General features: G+C 42.9%; 1 protein-coding gene across 2 annotated transcripts in view; it reads left to right on the forward strand.

The window, feature by feature from the left end:
* Astn1 (astrotactin 1) overlaps positions 1-23406 on the forward strand; it is a 340652-nt gene that overhangs the window by 151966 nt on the left and 165280 nt on the right. Inside the window, exons 3-8 of one of the 2 annotated variants that reach the window (XM_042258386.2) lie at positions 4048-4441; positions 6295-6441; positions 7431-7538; positions 11594-11743; positions 12712-12879; positions 22811-22895. In XM_042258386.2, the coding sequence (XP_042114320.1) occupies positions 4048-4441; positions 6295-6441; positions 7431-7538; positions 11594-11743; positions 12712-12879; positions 22811-22895 (1052 nt within the window). Of the gene's footprint in view, positions 1-4047; positions 4442-6294; positions 6442-7430; positions 7539-11593; positions 11744-12711; positions 12904-22810; positions 22896-23406 lie in introns of both variants that reach the window. The other variant, XM_042258385.2, reaches the window with a different exon arrangement.

Here is a 23406-nt window from a genome sequence, read left to right on the forward strand (position 1 = left end):
TGCATCTTAAAGTTTTCTTTTGGGTTTTCAGTGCCATAAAACCTGGAGCTAATACAAACACACTGTGACCAGAGCGATGCAGTCCAGAACACCAAGTTTGCCAACAACTCCTGTACTTGCCCTGAAGCCAGGTTGGACAGTGTGTTCTTGCCCAGACTGGAGGCAGGAGTCTGTCTGGACTCAGATGCCAAAGGGTGTTTGTTCCTCACAATAAACTTTTGTTTGAAGGAAGATAATAATCTTCTCCTTGCCTTTCTTCCTCACTTGGTTAGCAGGAAGTTCCCAGATGCCCTTGACCTAAGATTTGGGCCATTTTCATATGGCACCTCTTTTAGAGTCTTTGAAAGAAATATCCTAAGACATCTGTGACTTTCAGGTGTAAACTTTTCTATGAAGGTAGGAAAGCTAAAAATAATAGATATTCCAATGAACTGGGCTTGTATGAGAATACAATTGTAACTGAATATGCCAGTGGACTTCCACATTCTGACTGTAGAATGACAGTTTATTTAGCTTTCTAGACATATGCCTTATTCTAATATAACAATGAGTCTTTTTTATTATGAAGGGGCTTTACATTTCTACTTAGCAACTGACCATAGAATAGAGTATGTATGTACTTCAGAGGAATTTATACATAGTGAGCTTATTATTATCACAAAATCTCATTATTAGGTAACAATTACATATAAATATTGCATAACACTACATCTTGCATATTTTTGTTTACATAATCATCCACAATTAATTGGTAAGTTGCAGCAAAGTGTTTCGACATTTGTCACCAATTTGAATTATGGGAGCAAAAATCCATATAGAAGAACTTGAGGCCTGAGAATCCTCTCCCCTATACTTGGGGCAAATTGCCCCTGTTGGCTGGAGCTTATTACTGGCAACTGGTTACTAGAGAGCTGAGGTCATCCATCAGGAGTCACTGTCTCTCAGCAGAGGAGATATTCTACTGAAGCAAGATTAGAGATATTACATAGACAGGTTTAGACAGATTAAAACCTTGTTTTCTAGCGTTCTATATGTTATATGTTTTAGAGAAACATACATAAGACATCTTTGATTGAATGTCTGGGTTCTAGTATATGGTCAGTTAATTGTACATGAACCTAACAAATGGCCTAATGAGAAAAATATTGAGAGGATCTGGCATCACTCTCTCAGCTCCTCCAATGTTTTGATTCTCTGGACATTGGCTTTCTCATCAGACGAAGGGGTAAAACCTAGAGATTTTCAGTGGGTCACTAAGCTGAAAGACAACATTTATTTCTGTGTTAAAATTCAGCTAAATTTGAGGATCTAACAGCATTTTGCTGGCATGTAGTGATACATACTATGAATAATGTTATTTAAACATGGAGAAAATAAAATGAGAGAGAGCTGGGAGTTTGTTGTTTGTTTGTGTTTCTACCAACTAATCGTGGATCTGGGTTCGTAGTAGTTTCTTGGGAAATAGTCCTTTGTGACAATGTTCATCTGACCTCTGGCCAGCGAGATGTGGATATTGGCCACTTTCTTTTTTTTTCAATTTGTGAAGTAAAGATGGATCTAGGTACAGGCACTCGCATGATCCCATTCTGTCCTTTGGATTTGTGAGGAGTCGGAGAGAGCTTAAGTGTCTATGGGTAAACTCTTGATGACTAAAGAATAATGATCTGTAAACTCTGGGGCTGCAGTCTGGGAAGATGGACTCTATGGATAGGACAGTAGATAAAGAGCTTGCTGCATGAGCATGAAGACCTGAGTTCATTCCCAGTACCCACATAAAATTCAGGCACTGTGGTTCTCTATGGTGAAATTCTATAACCCAACCCAGCACAGGACAGGGCAGAGACAGGTGCATCCTGGGGGTTAGCTGGCCAGTCTAGCAGAAACAGGAACTTCAGGTCCAGGGACAGATCGTATCTCAAAAATAAGGTGACTACCAACAAAGGAAGACACCCAACATTGACTTACGGCCTCTGCACATAAATGCCTACCATGCATACACCCTGCTCTCACATACAAAGAACATAGGCTCTGAATTAGACACTGGGGCTCTATCTCAATCCTTCTAATAACATGTCGTGTGACCTTGAACAAATTATTTGACTTCCATGCCTCATTTTTTTTTTTTCAAACATCAGTGGGGAAACTCTGCCTCTTAGAGTTAAAACTGTAGAGTATTTTGAACAACTGTCTGAAACACAGCAAACACCCATTAATGAACAGCTGCTATTGTTTTATTTTTGTGTGATATGGGCAATGAATCTATGGGCTGGATTTTACTGTAACCCTGTTGTGACCATCTGTATGCATAATTAGTAAGGAAGGGTGGAGGGGCTCCGAAGGAACCCCGTGTGAGCGAGAAAGATGGTGTTTAAACCATTCCTCCGGGATTGATGTTTATGTCGCTCTTATGGCTCTTTAGGGAATAAAATTACCTCTGGCTTTCAGTGGCCTAATTCAATGTCTGACAACTTCTCTCGGTCGGGAAGTTATTCCTTCTGTGTGGCTTAATTACCTATTGTTACAGCTTCAGTTTGGGGTGAGAGAAAGGATAGCCCATCTGACTGTGCCATGAAGATGATTGACGGCTCTGCTGGAAGCTACTGGTTCACACACAGATGCTTATTGTCTGTGGATTACTTCAGGGCTTGGTTCTATAGAGTTGAGTGCAGTGTCCTCCGGGCAGGGTTCTGCTGTGTCTGAGAGTCCTTAGTATGGACTACAGAGCAGGTAGCAGTTAGGAGGAACTAGAATACTTGAACTTCTACCCTACACAACCAGAACGTGTTTACTCTCTCTGTATTTGCATGAGAGATTGCACCAGAAGAATGTATTCTCAAGATAAAGTAAGAAAAAAAATTGCAAAGCAGAAAGTTGTGCTCCCAGAAAGCCTCATGTCTTGGGGTGTCACTTAGCAGCTGACTCTGCAGCATGTTTCTCTATCTCCTCATGTGGCCTGCTTGAACATGGTCATAGTGTGTTTGTATGTATGCTTATATGCATATGTGTGTTCAGATGGAGGGAAATGGAGGATAGCCAAGAAGATTTACTGGGAAACTGTATTCAAAAATCCAGAATGTCATCATTGTGAAACTGGAAAAGGGGGGAGCTTTTAATTTGTTTGGGAGAATGTTCTTGAGCCATCTTCATGTGGGTGGACCCAGTGGGAGATGATAGGGACTTTTTAGCTCTATCATATACAGTAGGTTGGCAGTGACTAGAGTCAAGGTCAGGAGGGGAGCCTTTGGCACAGCTTGACCTAATGAAGTAGATTTGAAGAGATATTAACCAAAATAAAGGCATCAGCTTGACTGGGTACCCAAAGGTTTGTGCCTGTGGAGTGCTGTAGAGGGGAGGGCATGGCAGGCTCCCTTCACCTCTCCAAACCCCAGCGTGGCCTTGTCATGATTACAAGCTTGTTCAACCACACTGAGCACTGTATGCTCATCTCCAGCAGACAGCTAGTGCTGTTCTGACTTGTAAAGGACTGGCCTCTGAGGTAGTGGCCTCTGGAATTTTGAAAGTTCATCAGGAAACTCCTCCACCAGCCTCACTCTAGGATATGGTATCAGCCCTTTCCTCCATGAAAGCAAAACGGAACTGTGTTCCTGCCCTCCAAGTCATGTGCTAAGCAGGGGGATTTCTTCCCACAGTTGGTGCTCCACTCTGATGGATGTAAATGTGTCGATGGTTTTCGCTGCTGGGCCAGTTATTCTGGTGGAGACAGTTATGGCCACTCTGAGCAAAGTCTGCAACTGAAAACCCAAAATCACAATCTTCCCTAGCCTCTGTCTGAAATATTTGCTAAGCCAGAAGCAACTAGATTCCTTGAAACAATGCGCCAAGCACATAGTTTCATTTCTCTCCCTTGTTAAACATCAGTGTCAGCAGAGTGTCCCTTGGTTGCTGAGTGATGCTTACTGCAAGTGCTCAGTACATTGGGCTGCATGAATTAATGAATGAGTGATGAATGGTGTTAGCAGATGAAGTAATGACACTGTAGAGCACTTACCTTTCTTTGTGCAAATACCTGGTGTCCTGTCTTTCCAGGGAGGCATGATTGCTCTGTTGCTATCCATCTTGTGCCTGGTGATGATCCTGTACACTCGCAGGCGCTGGTGCAAACGTCGCCGGGTCCCCCAACCCCAGAAGAGTGCCAGTGCAGAGGCAGCCAATGAGATTCACTATATTCCATCTGTGCTGATTGGCGGCCATGGGCGAGAAAGCTTGCGCAATGCCCGTGTGCAGGGCCACAACTCCAGTGGCACCCTGAGCATCCGGGAGACACCCATCCTGGATGGCTATGAGTATGACATCACAGACCTGCGTCACCACCTGCAGAGAGAGTGCATGAATGGAGGGGAGGACTTTGCCAGTCAGGTCACCCGCACCTTGGACTCACTACAGGGCTGCAATGAGAAGTCTGGGATGGACCTCACACCAGGTAGGAACAGGAGAGGGGATGGGCACATTTAGTCCTTGCTCAGATAGGCCAAATTGTAGCTAGCAAACAGCTGTTATGTAGCAAAATGTACTGATGCCTTTCCTCAGATGGGCAAAAATAACCTTTTGCGTGGACTCCATCCCAGCTGAGGGGCTATTAGCAGTTAATGGCTCCTGGGAGAAGAAGAGTCAGTTTTCTTCATGAATGTGAGCCCTGGTAGGTTGCTATGTTCCAGTGGACAGTCCTACACCCACGTAATACAGGCAAGCACCAACTGGACTTAGTCGGATATTAAAAAAAAAAAAAACTCTATGAAGAGGACATTAAGATGACATTAAGTGTGTGAGAGGATATAGCGGGAGTAAGAATGGGACATGAGGGGTGGGTTTGATCAAAATACATTGTATACGTTCATGAGATTCCCAGACTTAATAAAAACAACAACCTGCTTTCTTAGATAACTGGTTTTCTAATCCATAAAATAAGAAGCACAGTATTAGTGTAAGTTGGCTCCCTTTCCACTTCAACCTAGCACGGGGAGCAGAGAAATGCCTTTGCATGTAGTAGAAGTGGAGTAGAACCTTTTAGTGTATGCTGGGCAGATCCCTAGGAAATGAGGTCGTGGCATGGAAAACCAACCTAACTTGACTTCTTTGTGTGTCACATATTTGCACAGGCAACTCAATTCTTTAGTGACATGGAGGGACCTCAGCTACCCATTTTTTTTGTTTGGTTGGAGTTTTTGTTTTGTTTTGGTTTTCTCTCTGCCTCCTAAGATGTGGGCCTTGTATCTTCTAATTACATTACCTTGCCCCTGCTTCTGTGGTCTCTACACAGGATGCATTTTTTTTTTTTCAAAGAAAGTGGAAGAATGCAATCAAAGCATCAGCTCTTAGATGCTAGACATATCTATGGAGACAGTGGATAGAAGAGTCTTGGCTCTAATCCAGCAGAACAAGATCAGGGTCACAAACATGCAGAGAGGGAGGATCTGCTCTTTTATGATAGCCCACCTCTCTCTCTTTCAAACTGCTATGAATAAGTACATCTTGAAAGGGAGCACCTCAACAGTGATCCTTCAAGGCACTGCCCAGTACCTTCCTCTTTGAGGAAGATACATTTGATACTGCATACTGCTAAAGATGCACAGACTTTGGGTGAGGCTGCAAAGGTTAAAATCACACAGCAGGAAATGGAAATTCTATTTGGCATCTAGAAGACGACCTTTATCAGTAATCATTTCCTAATAGCATTTCAAGTCTGAGAACCTCAAGGTCTGAGAACTTTGAGGTCTGAGAATAGGAAGGAGGATTCTCCAACATGTATCATATTCCCAATAGTGCTGGTCATAGTACCAAGGCCATGGAATAGATGTAGGGCACTTCGGGGTTCAAACCCAAACTCCTTTTAGGGAGCAGACAGATCCCACAAATGAGTGCAGTAGCTAGGGTTCAGTCAGCAGGCAATGGTGAAGGCTGATAGGAAAGAGAAGCCACTTTCTGTCTGAAACACATAGATTCTATTTCTGCTAAAATCCTGTCCTGGCCAGAAAGGAAAAAAAAAACCTGCATTCTGCATTTAGCCAAAGGCTGGTAAGCAGTGACATTATCAATACAGAATTAGCTAAATTGGATTTTCAATTGTAATCCTCTTACCTCACTCCCCCCGTAACTTTGTAGCCCCTAGAAAGCAGAGAGGAGTGTCATAGTTTCCACCAGCTTTTTACTTTATATGTTCCTCATTTCAATGCCCTGGACCCATCTACTCAGCTCATGTAGCTTTTCTCACTTTCCTTCGTCTGTTCTCTTAAGTGTTCTTTTTTTTCCCTTTTGCCTTGACTTTTCCTTATCTAGGAAGTGACAATGCCAAGCTGTCCCTGATGAACAAGTATAAAGATAATATCATAGCCACGAGCCCCGTGGATTCCAACCACCAGCAAGCCACTCTGCTCTCCCACACCTCCAGTAGCCAGAGAAAGAGGATCAGCAACAAAGCAAGAGGTAGCCATGTCTAGTTCTAAGTCTCAAAGATGGGTTCCAGAATGTGGGTAGAGGCAGGGTCATTAAACCAACTACACATGCTGTCACACATAGCTACAAACGCACAGTCTTCTGGAGGCCAGATAAAAGCTATTCGCCCCCAAATTTAAGAGTGATTAAGTACCTTCATGGACATGAATAGTTCCTAGGAACTAATTGAACAAGTGTGCAAAGATGTGTGTAAATGGCTGTTTACCACATTTAAACAAGCTAAAAAATTGGAAATGGTTTAGATGCCCACCAACGGGGAATTGGTTAACTATCTGGCACATCTGCTTAATGTCCAATGACTTAGCATGCAGTAATTTAAAACGATCGTATAGATCTTTATTTGTTAATATGGAAGGTTGCCTGCCCATCTATTCGGTGGGGAAAATGAGGTTATAATGAAGGTATGGCACAATTCCATTTTAAAGGAAGATTAAAAACCCTTTACCTGTTTCAGTATCAGAAAAGGACAGGGGACATATATATCTAATGATCGAAGAATTTGTCTATGATTTAGAGGGCTTGAAGGACATGTCCCCGTACATATGGCTATCTACCTTATTTATTCTTCGTGTATATATGTATATATTCTGGAATCAGTAAAAACTCATAAGTATAATGTCTTTCCTGCTCTGATGTAATTCTGGTCTCCTATTGACCTGTATAAAACATTTCCCTATTTTTCTTCTCCACACCTGACTTCTGGAAGTCCTCTCTGACAAGCAGACATCAGACAAGTCCCTCATCATGGAGTCATGTTCTGTATGGAGGACAGAGTGCTATCAAGTGCCCTCATAAATGTTTGCTTCTCCAACAAACCTAGACATTGCAAAGCCCTGGCCCCTCAGCTACCTCTCCCAGTTTGCCCATCAACCACTCTTAATTTTTCCAATTAGGCTTCACCCTATGATTCCGCATCAGGTAAACTGAAAATGTCTACTCTGATTCTTTATTCATTTCAGCTGGTTCCGCCTTCTTGAACCCTGAAGGGGACTCTGGCACTGAGGCAGAAAATGACCCACAGCTGACCTTTTACACTGACCCCTCTCGGAGCCGGAGGCGCAGTCGAGGTAGGAATGATGGGAAGGAGTGTAAGCGTGGTGTCGGTGGGGAAGGTAGGGGCACAGAGGGCTCTGTGCACTGGAGCCAACTTCACCAAGAAGAATGCTTGGACCGCAGCTGGTGCTCCCTCCCAGGAAGAAAGAAGAGCCTAGAGTTCAGTGAGAGCGAGAATCATCTCTCCCAGATAATGGCACTCTCAAACAAGTTTCCAAGTTGTTTGAAAGGCTGTTTCTTGGTCAGAAGACTCTCAATTCCTTCTGGAAGACTCAGCAGTCATATTTTGCTATTCAGACAAATAAAGTGGATGAAGTTGGTTAAATGAATAATATGTATACTCCTCATCAACTCAGCTGCATTGGCCTTGGGGTTGAAGTAGGCTGGGATAGGAGGGCATAGCTGGTAAGTTATCTAGGAGTTGAGAATACATGATTTTCTTTGGCCTTTAAGTCTTTACTCGGTAGAATCTTGAGATCTAAGCCTCCAGACTCCTCATTTCTCCTGGCATGGTTTAAGAAACTGATCTGTTCTTCGCATTGACACAGCTGTGCTTCTTGCAGCCTGTGTGTGTACCGCTGCAGGCTCCTCCTTAGTGACTTCAGATCCCGGTGATATAGGCACCACTGTCCAAGATTTTCCTGGTGTTGCCATGATCTCTGAGGGAACTCTCCAGCCAAATACCAATGACCTCCAGCATGGACTCGCTGTGAGGTGCTGCATAAGGACAGAGTTCCTCCTCTGAGCATTGGTTCTCACACATGTTGAATGACTTACTAACAACTCATAATAAGGCTTCTGTGAGGATTACCTCCTTTATTTGTTTTGGCAACTGATGAAGTTGATGAAATCACCATTGCTACTTTCAGATCTTTCCAATCGTAGTCTGCAGTTTTTACAGAACCCCATCTTGGAATATGTTGAACAGACTCCCCTTGAGATACTGTGGAGGGTATATGAATGGGATCAACTGTGTCATTTTGTATTCCGTATTCTGGTGTCTGTAGGCTTCCCAGTCTTTAGCATTTGAATTTTTTCTTGCCATTGTTTTTTTCTGAAGAGTCAGTGGAGCTCTTAATTGTCTAATTGTAAATGTTTCATTTTTCCTCAAGTGAAAATGTGGAGATGACAATATCCCCTTCTCCCTCCATCCTCAAAACATTTTGTAGAAAGGATACACAATCTAGGTTGTACCAAAGCAGGTTGTGTCTTGTTTTAATAAAGTCTTATTTGAGAAAACCTCTGGTAGTGAGTTAGTTGCTTTACAGCATAAAATTATTTGTTTCTTTAAATTACAAGCCCCTGAAATGCATCAACTGTCTACTGCTATTAACTGAACTGTAAATGGCTCAGGGGTGGAGCATTCCTAATTATTTTTTCAAAGTGCCTACTAAAGGATTTTGGCTATCATGTATGTGTGTAAGTGTCTGATTAATTGGACTGGACACATCAATCAGGTCAGCAAAAACATCTTACAACCTACCTCCTAGGGGTCAGCCTCTATGATAGGTAGTGGGAACATGAAAACATGGCACAATGATAAGGCTCCATCTAATAATATAAATAAATAAAACGAATACTCAGAAGCGATAATACTTAATTCTCCATGGCAGCAGTAGGAGGCAATAAAGAAGAATTAGAACTGAAATATAGGCAATGTATAGAATGCCTTGAAAAAGAAGTCTTGGGTAAGAACATTTCAGTAGAGGAATGGAGTACATAAAAAGCTCTGAGGACTCCAAGAAATGTGGTTGTCAAGGAAGTGAGGGAGATGGCAGCTCTAGTCAGGATATAAACATAAATACTCAGGGAAGGGAGGGATGAAGCCAGAGAATAAGCTAACTACCAAGGCACAAACCTGCCATGCTGTTGCAATTGCTCTTGCTTCTGTAAATAAACAGGAAACCATTGGAAAATTTGAAGGCAGGCAGGGATGCTAGATTGTGGGTTGATGATGCACACAGAGGAAAGGGACAAAAAAATATCAGTTTCGAGTTATTGCAGTCCCAGGAGAGCAGTGGCAAGTGCCTGCAAACAGTGATGACATTGTGTGATAAGAGCTGTAGCAGCAGGGTGCAGTGAGGGCTAGAGGAGCAAGGGGGAGTGAGAATCTGTTCTTGAAGGTTTCGGGGAAGTATTTTCCAGAAGCTATTGTTTGCGCTGAATCTCAAAGAGTAGGTGTGGACCAGGATGACAAGGTGACAAAATGGCCTTCTGTGAGGGAGGAGATAATATGTGCAAAGTCACTGGCATGGAAGCAATGGTCTTGTGAGAAAGCTGTTTACTACAGTAAAGTCTAGGGTGCATGTTTGTGGGTTATAGAGGAAAGAAAGCTAAAAGATCAGCAGAATCCAGGGAGTACATGGTTGTGACTAGATAGGTCTTAGCTCTATTGTGTTAGCTCCTCAGTTGTGCTATGTGGAGGCCTCCCCTTGAGGCAGTAGAGATGCTAGCTGAGAGCCAAGGGGGTGTGTCTGTGAGAGCGAGACTGATATTCCCAGATTCCTAATGTAAGATGAGAGAATGGAGGTGAAATTTTAAACAAAATGAAAAACAAAAAACAAACAAACAAACAAAAAACCAAGCCCACACAATTAAAGTCCTTGGTGGTAAGAAAGTGTGTCTTGTGAACAAGCTGGGAGAGAGCTGGGCATAATGGAGTTGTTTGAATTGAGAAGCTGTCCAATGACAGAACTATATCCTGGACAACAGAAATAGGACGGAAAGCTGGGTTTTGAGAAAGGTGACAGCTGTAGTTTGGGTTATGTGGTATTTTAGTGCCAGAAGGTGTCCTGTTGGTGGATCTGCTACAGAGACTGGGCTGGGTTGATTTCTAAGTGTGAGGAAATGGACTCGATGCTGTCAAGATACCAGTTTGAATAGTACCTCTCCTACTTGCAAGAACCAGGGACAACTGGCAGCCTCTGCATCTCGTCCTCCTAACAACCTTCCCTACAGTCCCTCAGGAGACCCCACACACTGATAGATGGGTGGTCATGGGCCCCGAACTCATCGCTGTGTTTCCTGAGAGCAGTAGTTCCCAAAGCTCTATCCTTTATAGAGGGTTGGTTCTGGACATACTCTGCAGCCTTTTATAACAGCTACTTCATGATGCCTCGATTGTTATTCAATGATATGAGCCATGTAGAACTCTGAGCACAGATGCCTGACACATAATGACCATTTTGTAAGTGTTAGCTGTCACAATTAGGGTCATCTCTTTGAGACTTATTTCCCTCTTCTGCAAAGTAGATAGTCACTCTGCAGGCTCACAGGTGTTTTATGAACAGACAAGTATTTAAAAGGAAATAATGTACAGAGATGCTTAGTACAGTTTCCTCCCGTAACTGGATTTACATTACTATTAATAATAAATATTAACATAAATAAAATTCCAGAAGACCTATGTGGTTTTTTGCCTTGCTTTCTTACCCTCCCACATGTATCCTGCCTCCATGTGAAAGATCCCGCTGCTTACCACCACTTCATCCAAAAGCAACAGGAAATTCAGCCCTCCAAATGAGCAAAGCAAGCTCTTCCTTTACCATTCCTTCCCAAGGTGTCTGAACTGAGGGGAGGATTCTGGTGTGACAGCATCATCTGCTCACCCCATAGAACAAGTGCAAGCTCTTCTAGTAGGGGAAGCTCCTCCTGAAAGCCTGGGTTTACACTGTGGGAGCATGGCCTTAGAGCGCCCTCTGCGAACAGTAATGGGACTGCACGATGGGGATTCAACAATTTTGCCTCCAAGAGTTTGGAACTCAGCTAGGGAAGGAGAGGGAGAGATGTCCCCTTTGTGACCTCTTACGAATCTGACCCAGTCAAACGGCAGAGAATCTGCACTCAGCTCGCCACTACTGCCCTTGAGGGCCCCCAGCTGGCCAAGTTCACTTCAACTTCAACAGGTGATGTCCCCAGGGAGGCTTCCTGAGGTCGCATAGTAGAGATGTTTTCCGATGTCCGTGGGTTAGGTCTGTCAGACTCCTCCCTTGTTTGCCAGCAGAAGGCCGAGTCGGACAGTCAGTGCCTGAATTTTTACCACCGTGTCTTGTCTTTGCCTTGCTTTCAGTGGGCTCACCCCGAAGTCCTGTGAATAAGACCACCTTGACCCTGATCAGCATCACCAGCTGTGTGATTGGCCTCGTGTGCTCCTCTCATGTCAGCTGCCCTCTCGTCGTCAAAATCACCCTACATGTCCCCGAGCACCTGATCGCTGATGGTGAGCTCATTCTGCCAAGAATGTGGCTGCTTCTTCAGTGATAGGCAGTTTTCAGGCTGGGCAAAAAAACAGAAAAGCCAAGGGTCTCTATCGTGGGGAGGAGAGATGTGCCCAAAAAAGTAGGAAAGAGATTACAGTTAGATTGTCCACAGATGATCTAAGAAATTGAGCTAATAACAAACTGGATGGATTATTTCCATTTCTCTATGACCATTCTCTGTTTGTGAATTAAAAAAATGCAAAGCACACAGGCTACAGGTGGGCAGACATCTTGGTCCTTTAGTATTTGAGGAAGGAAAGGCTAAACGGGGCAGTAGAGGTGTTTGAGGATCAGCCATGCTTTGCCTTGCTTTGCCCAGGTGAGAGATCGCTAACTGCGTTAACTTGCCATAAACCTAGACCTCAAAAGCAATACTTTACTTTTATCCAGGAGAACCCCAATATAATGAGGGAGTACCAAGAGTACTGAGAGCCCATGAATCATTTAAGCCTACAGCACCTAATTGACTTGTTCCAAATGTCTGTTCTCTGGGTAGCTGCAAGGCTGGAAACAGGTGGGGAATGTTCACAGCATTAGAGGACCTGCTATTTCACGGCAAGCAAAGACAAGCAGTGAGTGGGTCCCTGTTACCGGACCCAGTGCCAATGCCCTGTGGCTGGGTCTGATGGAGCCATGGCATGATCACCACAGAGCTATTCTGTCCCTCTCTCCCTCTGGAACACCCCAGCAATATGGAATGTGGCAGGGCAGTTGGGGATGATATAGCTAGAAGGTTTAATGTCCCTGGCCTCAAAGCAGTATTGTGATCGCAGAACCTCCATCTGCTGATGCCTTGCACTAGTACTAATGGTAGGCTAGGACTGGGTAGTGTGATGATCCTGGATTAGGATGTGCTCTGTCTCTGGTGACTTGTGCCCATGTATTGTATGTGCATCCGCAGACATGTTTCTTCTCTGTCACCCTGTAGGTAGCCGCTTCATCCTTTTGGAGGGGAGCCAGCTGGATGCCAGTGACTGGCTGAACCCTGCCCAAGTGATTCTCTTCTCTCAGCAGAACTCCAGTGGGCCCTGGGCCATGGACCTCTGTGCCCGGCGGCTCCTGGACCCTTGTGAACACCAATGTGACCCCGAAACTGGTAGGCGGGAGCACCGGGAAGCGGGTAACTGTCAGAGAGAGCATGCCTTTTGCAATCACTCCCTTGAAATTCAGATCATTTCTCCCAATTTCATTGTCCGCTTTCCTTTTCAAGCATAGACCACCTATGGACATCACCATGTGGTTGAGCCCCTGAGCATAAAAATATGCAATAGTCTGGCAGGAGCCTGGACAAGATCTTAATTGCAGCCTTACTCTGGAAAGGCCAGTTTGGAATAACCTCCATAGCCCATTTTGTCATTATCTAGCTACTGGGGCTAGCCATTTTATAATTGCAAAATTAATTCATGTTTATTATAAAAAATAGTATAGAGAAAAATGATAATCATTCATATTTCTGTCTCCTAGATAAATCACTCCGAAACTTTTTATGTCCTTTCTTTCCATCGCTAGTCTATGCATATTTTTAAAAAAAGATTTCCTGGAAGCATAGGAAGTCTAGTTGAGCTTTCCTGAATTTGTTTCCTTAATATTCTATCATAAGAATTTTCCATAATCATAATCCTCAGTAACATTTTAATGGTCATTTGCTGTTGCATTGTACATCTGTAGCATAGCTCATTTAAACAGTCTCATTACTTTGAATTTAGAAGGCTCTAAATTTTTTATTTTTATAGCTACTATTAAAACAAACCTCTCCACAAAGAAATGTAGGGCACATGGGAATTTATTTTTCTTCCAATGAATCTTAGAGATGGATCACTGCACAAAGGATGTAGACATGTTTAAGTGTGTTACTCCATCGAGCAAGACAAAGGTAGCTCTGAGTAAGGCCCAGATCCAGGTGGTGTGAAGCGGGCTGCTGCCTTACCCCTAGAGCATTGAGTACTCAGAAGCATGGGTCTCTGTGCCAAATAAATGTATACTTTGGTGGCAGGAAAAGTGTTTACTCTTCTTATTATCATGGCAGATTATCTAATAGAAACAACTTAGAGAAAGGATCTATTTTGGCTCATGGTTAAAGGAAACACAGTCCATCATGACAGGGAAGGCATGGTATATGGGGTTTTACCTATGATGGTAGAGAGTGGTGGCATGGCTCATTACATATTTATGACCAGGAACCAGAGGGCTCTAGCTGGAAGTAGAGCTAGCCTAGAACCTTTAAAACTTACCTCTACTCCTATGACCTTACACCTGCCAGCTAAACCTCATGTCCAAAAGTTTCCACAGCCTTCCACCAGCTGGGGGCCAAGTATTCAAACACATAAGCCTACAGACAACATTTCACATTCAAGCCATAACAAGAGGGTCATATACAGTAACCTCTACACAAAGACCATTTTCAGGAGCTAGAGTACATGGGTGGAATCTTCCCAGAGAAGCTGAGTAGTACTATAGAATAAAGGAAGGAGTTGTGAACCAAACCCTCAAGATCTTTGTCTATCATGTGTAACTCCAAAGAGAGAGGCGGGGTCTCCAGCAAGGCCTTTTTTACAGACGTGGCTTTGTGATACACAACGTGCATTTTGTTATACTTCAGTATTAAATCTCTTTAAGAAAGTAGCAGGTAACTGTGGCAGCTAAAGTTCACGTTCTTAGGTTTTAAACTTATTTTACGTGGGCCCGTGACAGAGATTCTAGGTCCCCATATGGAGGAGAAAGTACAGCGCTTTCAACATCTGATGTCTAAGACGGTGCTTTCTTGCTGTCCCTCCTACGCTGTCAGGCAAACACCAAACCAAACAGATGGGCTATGCACCATGCCCAAAAGCTAGTGTGCTTGGAAGAAATTAAAAAGGGCTCATCTCCGAGGTGGGAACTCTCCGTGTAGCAGAGCTGGTCTTTGATATCCTCATTCTCCAGCTGGTTAGGATTAGGAGGATTTGGGACAATCTTAGCTGTTAACCTCACTTCTGAGAGCGACAAGATCTCCAGAGGAACTTACATGCTTCCTCTTCGCCTTGAAAGAAAATAAAGGGCTTACAATTACACATGGAAAGGAGAGGACTAGGTGTTCTATGCTTGGGAGGGTTAGACATGAGCTGCCTTATTACTTTACCTAATGTTTGATTATCTGGGCCTGATTTAACCAAAGTTCCATGGCTACCTATAAGGAGAGTTTGTCTTTAACCTATCATGAAATCAGAGCAGAAATAAGGTTGTCAAAGGTAACATGATTTGTCCAGGTATGCCCAATCAAACACATTTGTCACTCAACTCTTTAGGAGGCAATCTGTACTGAGCATTCCTGTTGAGTGTGCAAGGAAGCTGGTTGTCTCTACAAAAGTCTTCCTGTCTACTCCTCAGCCCCTTCCAGATGTCTAATTTCTAATCCTTCCTACAAATGACTTTGGGAAGCCCCTCCCCTGCACATGGTTTCCTGGTATCTGCGATAACTAATGAATTTCCAACTAGAAAGTCACCAGGGATACCAAAAATAAGAACCCAAGCCCTGCAACAGAACTAAGGTACATCTTCATTTGGTGTGGCAGCTGAGAAATGATGCTGTGGAGCCTTTCATTTTCATTAATGCTGGAATTGGAAACCCCCTCCTGTGCTGCTTCTCTCTGCACATGGATGATGTGGTCATCCCACACACTCATCACTAAGAAACTTTATCGCCTCCCACACTCCATCCTAGAGTCTTTCTCCAAAGAGCTGAGTGTGGGAATTGGCTCCAAGTCAAGTCGACGTTATTTTTTGCAATCCTCCAGCTAGCTTACTTGGAAATGTCAGAGTGTTGGGACATGTGCTTTCCCAGTCGAGCTGAGGGGTCTGCCCATATGGATTCACAGGGCTGTGCAAATGCACTTGTGTATTTTTTTCACGCAGACACATGTACCCATAAACACACAAGCACACAAACACAGATGCTCAGGCACTGGGAAGGAGCAGCCTTTGGTGCCTGGAGCGCTCCTTAGGCAGCCTTCCTAAAAGTGTCCCAAAGCTATGTGTGTATTTACACATCATCTGCACAGGACTCCACAATACCAGGTGTAAGAGACAGAAACATGGACTCACTCTACCAGATGCTCACATCCTCTGTTCCGCAATCTATAGATGTGTGATGTTGCATGGCAAAAGAAGGTGAAATGGTGTCTAGAATTGAGGTTGCCTAACAACTATTGTTACAAAAGTAGGATTCTCCTAGATTATCTGGATGTCCCAATTCAATGACAATACTTCTCAAATGTTGAAGGGAGGAGAACAGGTCAAAGTACCACGATGAAAGAATAATTCATCAAGGTATTGTATACTTTGAAGATGAAGGACCAGTCATGAACCAGGCGTGCAGGCAGCCTTTAACAGGAGGGAAAGGAAGGAAGCAGATTCTCACTTATAGCCTCTAGAAAGGAGCCTAGCTCTGCAGAGACTTACTCTGTAGGCACTTTGATCCTAGCCCCACAGAACCCATATTGGTCCCCTCTGGCCTATAAAGGCATGACACAATGAATTGATATTGCTTTAGACACTTGAGTTTGAGATCAGCTACAAATACACCAAAGGACCAAAGAGCTAAAGGCGAGAAATGTGTTGTATTCCCTCTTCCTATGCCACCATCATAATCTCAGGACTCCAAAAGATGTATGAGGTCCTATAAAGGAACCAGGCTATAGGAAAATTGCTGGTTTATTTCAGTTCCAGCCTTCCCCTCTGCTTACATTTGGACACCATGCTACCTATGAGGTGTGTAGCTCAGAGACCAGCCTGGGCAATATGAAATTGTCACCAGTAAATGTTCTTAGAATCATCTGAACTCCTCAGACCTTCTGGTTATGTGTGGGTATGCCTGAGAAAGGAGAGACAAGACATTTGTATCTGCCACTTGTGGTCTCTACTGAGCACTGTGATCGCCTTATAGCAGATACCAACTTGTGACGAGTCAGTCCTAGTACCCGGCTATGGGAAGATTTAGAATGGTTTTAAGTTAGGTTCAGACTGCTGATTACTTTGCCCAACAGACTGTGGTCCATCTCCCCACTGCTTTGTAATGACAGGTGGAAAATTTTGGCAAAACATCATGCTGGGTAATGTTTATCAAGAGCTCATCATGTCATTGTCACCAAGCTTAGACAATCAAAGCTCCCTCACAGCCCTACAAAGTAGACAGTATTTTTTATCTCCACTTCAGAGAAATGTTGACAAATTGGCTTAACCACTGCCTAGTTAGTAGCCCAGCTGGACTGTAAGCTTAGGATGCATGATATACCAGAATTCACATGTCTGGTCATTTTGTCATGTTTCTCCTCATGTTGCCTTTCCAGAAGGAAACCTAGATGGTAAGTTTAGGATTATTCTCTTTCCTCCTGGGTGGCTGTTGAAAGCCTCAGTTTCTGATGAGGCTTCTTGCCAACTGCCAATCTTCTTTTCTACACTGCCAGACTGGCCACTCAGGAGCATCTCTGGTTGAGTTGGGATAATCACAAAGCATTAAGGCTGTGTAGCTTAGTGTCTACTGGATCCTGCCATAGGCTGACTTTTCCTGTCATTTCTAAGGGGAAAGCTTTGTGGTTGTTTGTTTTCATTTGTTTCTGGTGGCAGACTACCTAGTTGCATGGGCTTTTCTCTCTACTCATCCCAAGCCTCTGTTCTGCCATATGAGCAGCAATGGAGCCCTGAGACACCTGCTTCATTTCTCAGCCACATCAATTCTGGCCACAGCCTCCACTGACTTATTCAAGCTATACAGCTTTTTTTTTTTGTCTTCAAGGACCACAGGCTTCCATGAAAACTCAAGCCTGAATGTTTTAATATCTATCTAGTATGTTCTTCCCCAAACCCCACTTTCCCAGATGTTTCTGTGGACAACACAAGCAGGTCAAAATGTATCAACCTGCTGAGGAGCATGGACCAGGTTTCCAGACAGTTTACCCTCAACCTCTTTGCTTGATCTGAGCCATTGCATGCCTCTCCCTCTGCACTCCATCTCTCTCTGTCTCTGTCTTTGGGCATTTTTAAACCCAGTTAATCAGGAGAGCTCAGTCCCTGTTTTGTTGCTATAACCTAGATTGCATCCTCATTCCCAATTCACTTCTGTAATTCCATTAAAGCCTTCTTTCTTCAGGGTGAACTTTAGCATGTTCCCTGTATTCTCCCTCAGAGTTTCATGGGGATCATTTAACCTGGGCCTGCCTCTTTTCTGCTACCTCCCACTGGTGGGGAATTATTAGACTGTTTGGTGTTATCCACATCCAGACAAACATTTCTCTTTTTAGACAAGGGACAGCCAGTCCTCTTTAATAAAAGCCAACTACTACTTGAAGCAGCGTGATGACTCAGGTTTTACAATGAAACAAACTTTTGGTGAGCCCAGTCAAACCCAAGGAACCCTAACTTCAAGGTCTTTCTTAATCCTTAGATGAGATTTGTGACTCAGTCCTTCAACTGTAGAATGGGAAATGAGCAAAGGTTCTGTCTGTTCACTATGAAAGGTGACTCAAGGTGTTTATCCTCAAAGTACCAAGCACAAGTAGGTATGGAGGTAGCTATCCCTTGCACCAACATCTTGCCGTGGGCTTTCTTCCCTGACAGTGCGATCCACAGAATAGCTCCTGCAGCCACTGTGACATGTTACACTTTCCAGGCTGGGCACTTCTCCGTGGCCATGACATGTCTTTCTGTTGGATTCCTATGTACACCACCACAGAGTCAGCGCCTCATGTGTTCCCTGCCATCTGTCACAGCAGATGCGGAGACTGTAACACTTCGGCTTAGGAGGGCATCCAACACCCTTGTGGGGTCTTTAAAATTCACAGCTAACAGTCGGAGTCTGTGCTTACATGAAACCCCTCTTAAAGTCAAGATTTAGCAGTTGGTTTCCATAGTAACTTTCCTCATCAAGTCTGAACTCCTTGCAGTAGAGATGGCCAAACTGGTTTGAGGGGGAATAAAGAAGAGGGAAGTTTGGTGGATTCCAGAAATGAGGTTCTGTTGGGAGGCAGATTTTGGATATCCCCAAACTCTAGCCTGGTATGTTTGAAAATTCCTGATTCTCTGACTTTGGGTGGCATATGCCATTATATGGGGAAAAGCTTTATCTGTTGCCAGCAGTGTGTCCCCACATGGTAATAAGTGATGGAAGCTTCATGTGGAGATAATGACCAGGAAGGCAATTTGAGAAGGTAAATGCATTGTACAAATGGTAGGCATTTACGTCATTAGGAAAATAGGTCTCTGCTTGAACTCAGAGTTGTTACTGAATTTATTTTTACATATTTTGTGGTAACCAGATATCAAATGTAGAAGAAGCTACTCTTTTATTGTTAATCCTTAGTCCTAGACAAGCTATCCAGCTGAGACTATTCTTGTTTTGTGTTTTTTTGTGTTTGAGTCAGAGTCTCAGATAGCCTAGGCTGGCCTTAAAGTCATTCTGTAGCTGAGGATGGACCTTGAGCTTTTGATCCTTCTGCCTCTACTTCCCCGGTGCTGGGATTACAGGCATTCTTTACCATGTTGAGTTTGTGTGGTGCCAGGGACAGAACACGAGGTCTTGTGCATGCTGAGCAAGTACTCTACCAATGAGCTACAGCCCCAGCTCAAGTTGAGACCACTCTAGGAATCAGAATGCTGTGCTTGACACTCTCCTATGATTACATCCTGTTTCTTAGCATCCTGTTCATGTCTAATTGGTAACAAGGACAATCAAAGAGTACATTTCCCACAGGAAAAGATATTTTTGAGCATTTAGCTCATTATTTGTCTTAGATATCTTTGGATTTGGGAGTATTACTATCTATAAGTTTGCTTTTTTCCCATTTTGTGTACTATGATATATCCTGTGAGTGCACATGTATACAGGTATGTCTCTGGGTGTTCGTGCAGAGTCTGGAGACCCACTTCAGCTATCTTCTTTTATTGCTGTCTATAGCTTAATCTGAAGTTTATCCCTTCTGAGAGAGTTCTCTAATCTCACCTGTTGTCTCCATCTCAAGAGCTAGGGTTACAAGTACACACTGCTATGGTTGACTTTTATATGGATGCTTAGGATTCAAACTCAGGTTCTTATACTTGAGCAATAAACACTGATAAGATAAAAAAGGGTAGAAAGTAAATTAGGTACATTTTAATACTTACCAAAATAGGCTAAATAATGGAATTTTTGTCTGAATCTGTCAAATGTTAATGAACTAGACATTATTAATGAATGTAATTCTTGACTGTATATAATGTATATCCTTATTGTACTTAGTGTATGTAGCTTTTTCTTATATTAGTTACAACTTTATTTTATAATTTTAGACAAAAAAGAGGAAATGTGGTTGATGTGTACCCTAATAAAGCTTTCCTGGGGATCATAGAACAGAACAGCCATGAGATTAGACATAGAGACCAGAAAGTGGTGGCACACACACAACTATAATCCTATCACTTGGGAGGCAGAGATTCATCTGGATCTCTGTGAGTTCAAGGCCACACTGGAAACAGACCCAGGCAGTAGGGGAACACACCTTTAATCCCAGGACGGAGATCTCATTACTTTGCTTGGGAAGGACACCCGCCTTTAATATCAGAAAGTGATGGCAGGAAGCAGAAAGATATATAAGGAGTGAGGACCAGGAACAAGAAGCTTTTAAGCAGTTCAACTGGGAACCTCATGGGTGAGGACTCAAAAGCTTTCAGTCTGAAAATTTATGGAAACAAGATTGGCTGAGGAGTTGTCAAAGTGAGGTTGGCTGTGGCTTGTTCTGCTTCTCTGATCCCTAGGAAAGCTTTGTTATGGTGCATAATATATCAACCACCAAACACTTTACCATTGAGCCATATTCTCAGGTTAAACATTTTAATAATTTAGCTTTAAACCATAATTTGATAGTTAATGTTGATTGTCAACTTTACAAGATCTAGAATCATGGAAGAAACAAGCCTCTAAGTATGTCTAGAGAGAGTTATTTAGATTGGGATAATTGAAGTGAGGAAACCTGTCTGATAATATAACAGGTACTATTCCATGGGCTAGTGTCCTGGGCTGCATACAAAGGATAAAGCCAGCTGAGTACCGGTATTCATTGTCCTTTGCTTCTTGATTGTAGACACAAACTTCCTGCCACTGTGATGGACTGTACGGATGAACCAAAATCACCCACAAATTGCTTTGCCTACTATTTGTCACAACACAGGACAAGTCATTAATGGCCACAGTATTTATGGAAAGCCCACCTGCTTGAGGAGATCAACCTTATCCTTACCCTGTATACTTTATAGTTTGGGGTTTGTGCTTTCTTTGGAATTCTGAAGGCGTAAAGCCTTATTCTCCTTTTACTTTACCCTAGAACCTGCTTTTTAAATCTTATTTATCTTTCTTTTTATCAAAAAGTGGCCATCATTGGCAGATTTTACCACCAGCCACTTAATTTCAAGCCCTATTTTCTGACATTTCACTTTAATCTCCATGGTCATTTGCAGCTATAACCCAGTACCAGTGAAGGTAATAAATTTGGGCCTAAAGTGGATTAGTAGGTTCCAATATAGCTTGTGATATAAAAATCAGATTTGCCATACATAAAATAATGTACTGATCTCTAATACTCCTTGGATTTATCCAACACTAAGAAGTTATCCATTTCACTACCCCCACCATTACATTGAGTTCAGTGTTTTAGGGTGGAGATTGAGTGACTATTATTTGGTACAGAGGCCCTGAGAGACAATCGCGTCTAGGCAAATCTTAAAATTCATGAGCTAAATTCTTAAACAAAAACTGCCTTGCTCACACTGTTCACACTCTTCTCCTCTAACTATCAGATGCATTCTCTCCATTTTTATTAAGTTTTATCTTCATAAAGAGGAAATAGCATTTAAAGCTGTTATTCTATTTATATCCATCTTAAGTTTCTCTCCCTTAGGAGAGAAATAAACTGAATGTGCATTGTCTCCTCAGGATTTGGCACCTTTGTAAATTTGTTATTTACTAATTTCAGGAAATCACACTTTGTTATTTCACTGGTTATAAATTAAATAACCAGCCATTGAAAGATAAAGAGCAAATGTTTTTGTGCAAAATATCACAGTGGCTCAGAGACAAGTAGCATCCTACATGAAGGCAGCCACATTAGGAAGCAATAGCTACTGTCTTCAGGATCGGTACTCAACAGAAGAGTGGGTGCTAATCCTTTAGAAAGTCTCAAGTTTGCATCTTAACTGGATGAATGCTGTACAAGCCTGCCTTAGAAAGGGGGAAACCCACAAATAGGTAATCTTGTATGCAATCCCAGAGGGTTATTGGACCTCTAAGTATGCAAAAACAAAACTAACAACAACAACAAACTCCCATAAAACTAATGATGAGGAAGAGCAGGAAGATTCTGAACAATGCAGGGTGTAGGTGATGCTGGTTTACTGGCTTTAAAAGATAATTAGACCTCTTCACTAGAAAAATGTATTTCCTAAAAATCAGAAGAGAAGGTTGCAACCTCCCTTAAATGCCATGGCAGTTCTGTGGACTCACAGCATGGCATGATGATAGTGTCTCAAGTGACAGAGTCATAGGTTCAAACACTAACTGTCATTTTTAAGAGACTGACAATTCTCATAACTTGTCCAAGTTTTGGCTTCCCTTAGCATTATATAGTAACAATACTTAGGTTTCAGATTCTTAGAAATGCTTGAATATTTGGCATGTGCAGACTTTAAACATCACTTGCCAATTGCCATGTTATTGAGAAAATGAACATAAAAATGTCCTCTTTCTCAAAGTCATGATGGTCTTTGTGCATACAATGCCCACACACTAAGCGTTTGGCAGATGTTAGGGTCTCTCAATGTATAAAATCTTCATGCATTGGAAAATGGAGAGATTCCTTCCTGAGGGCAGTCAAGAGGGCCACGAGTAACAACAGTGGGATGTATTGTATCATTTATGCTATTAATGGAGTCAAGACTTAATCTATCATTTCACCTTAACTTTCTCAAATACTGACATGATAGTTGATGGACTTGTCTTTCTCTTTTCCCCCTACCCTGATCCTAAGGGGAATGTCTGTGCTACGAAGGCTACATGAAGGATCCTGTTCACAAGCACCTTTGCATTCGGAATGAATGGGGGACAAACCAGGGGTAAGTGAGATATCAAGCTGGCAGTTTCTATGTTACTGCTTTCTCACACAGACATGATGGGAGCAAGTGTGCACAAAGGAGTAGAATTCATGGGTGGTTGAATTCTGAACAGTCTCTAGTAAAAATGTCACTGTCCCTTTCCATAGTCATGTCGTGCCAATGACGTCCATGCCGTATTTTCCTCCATTTATGAGTCAGGAGATGATGCCTCTGACTTGCCGCCCTGCAGCCTCCAGCTGGGATCTGAAAATGAAGCTGCCTTTCTCTTCCTTTCCATTCCACCTCCATCCATGAGAATTTCCCAGGTGGTTTTGTTGGAGACACGTGAAACCACACAGATTCTGCTGTAGCTCTCTCGGAGTTTGATGAGTCCTTTGAGAGACTAACAGGCGTCAAAACATGTTGCCACCAGCACTGTCAGCGGGTATGACATATGAGACTCAGGGAAGTGCTCTGTGCTGAGGAAGAGTATCTGTGCCAGATCCCCGGTTACCATTTCTTTGTGTGACTT

The sequence above is a fragment of the Peromyscus maniculatus genome, chromosome 11 (assembly GCF_049852395.1).
Source record: "Peromyscus maniculatus bairdii isolate BWxNUB_F1_BW_parent chromosome 11, HU_Pman_BW_mat_3.1, whole genome shotgun sequence".
Lineage (NCBI taxonomy): Eukaryota > Metazoa > Chordata > Mammalia > Rodentia > Cricetidae > Peromyscus > Peromyscus maniculatus.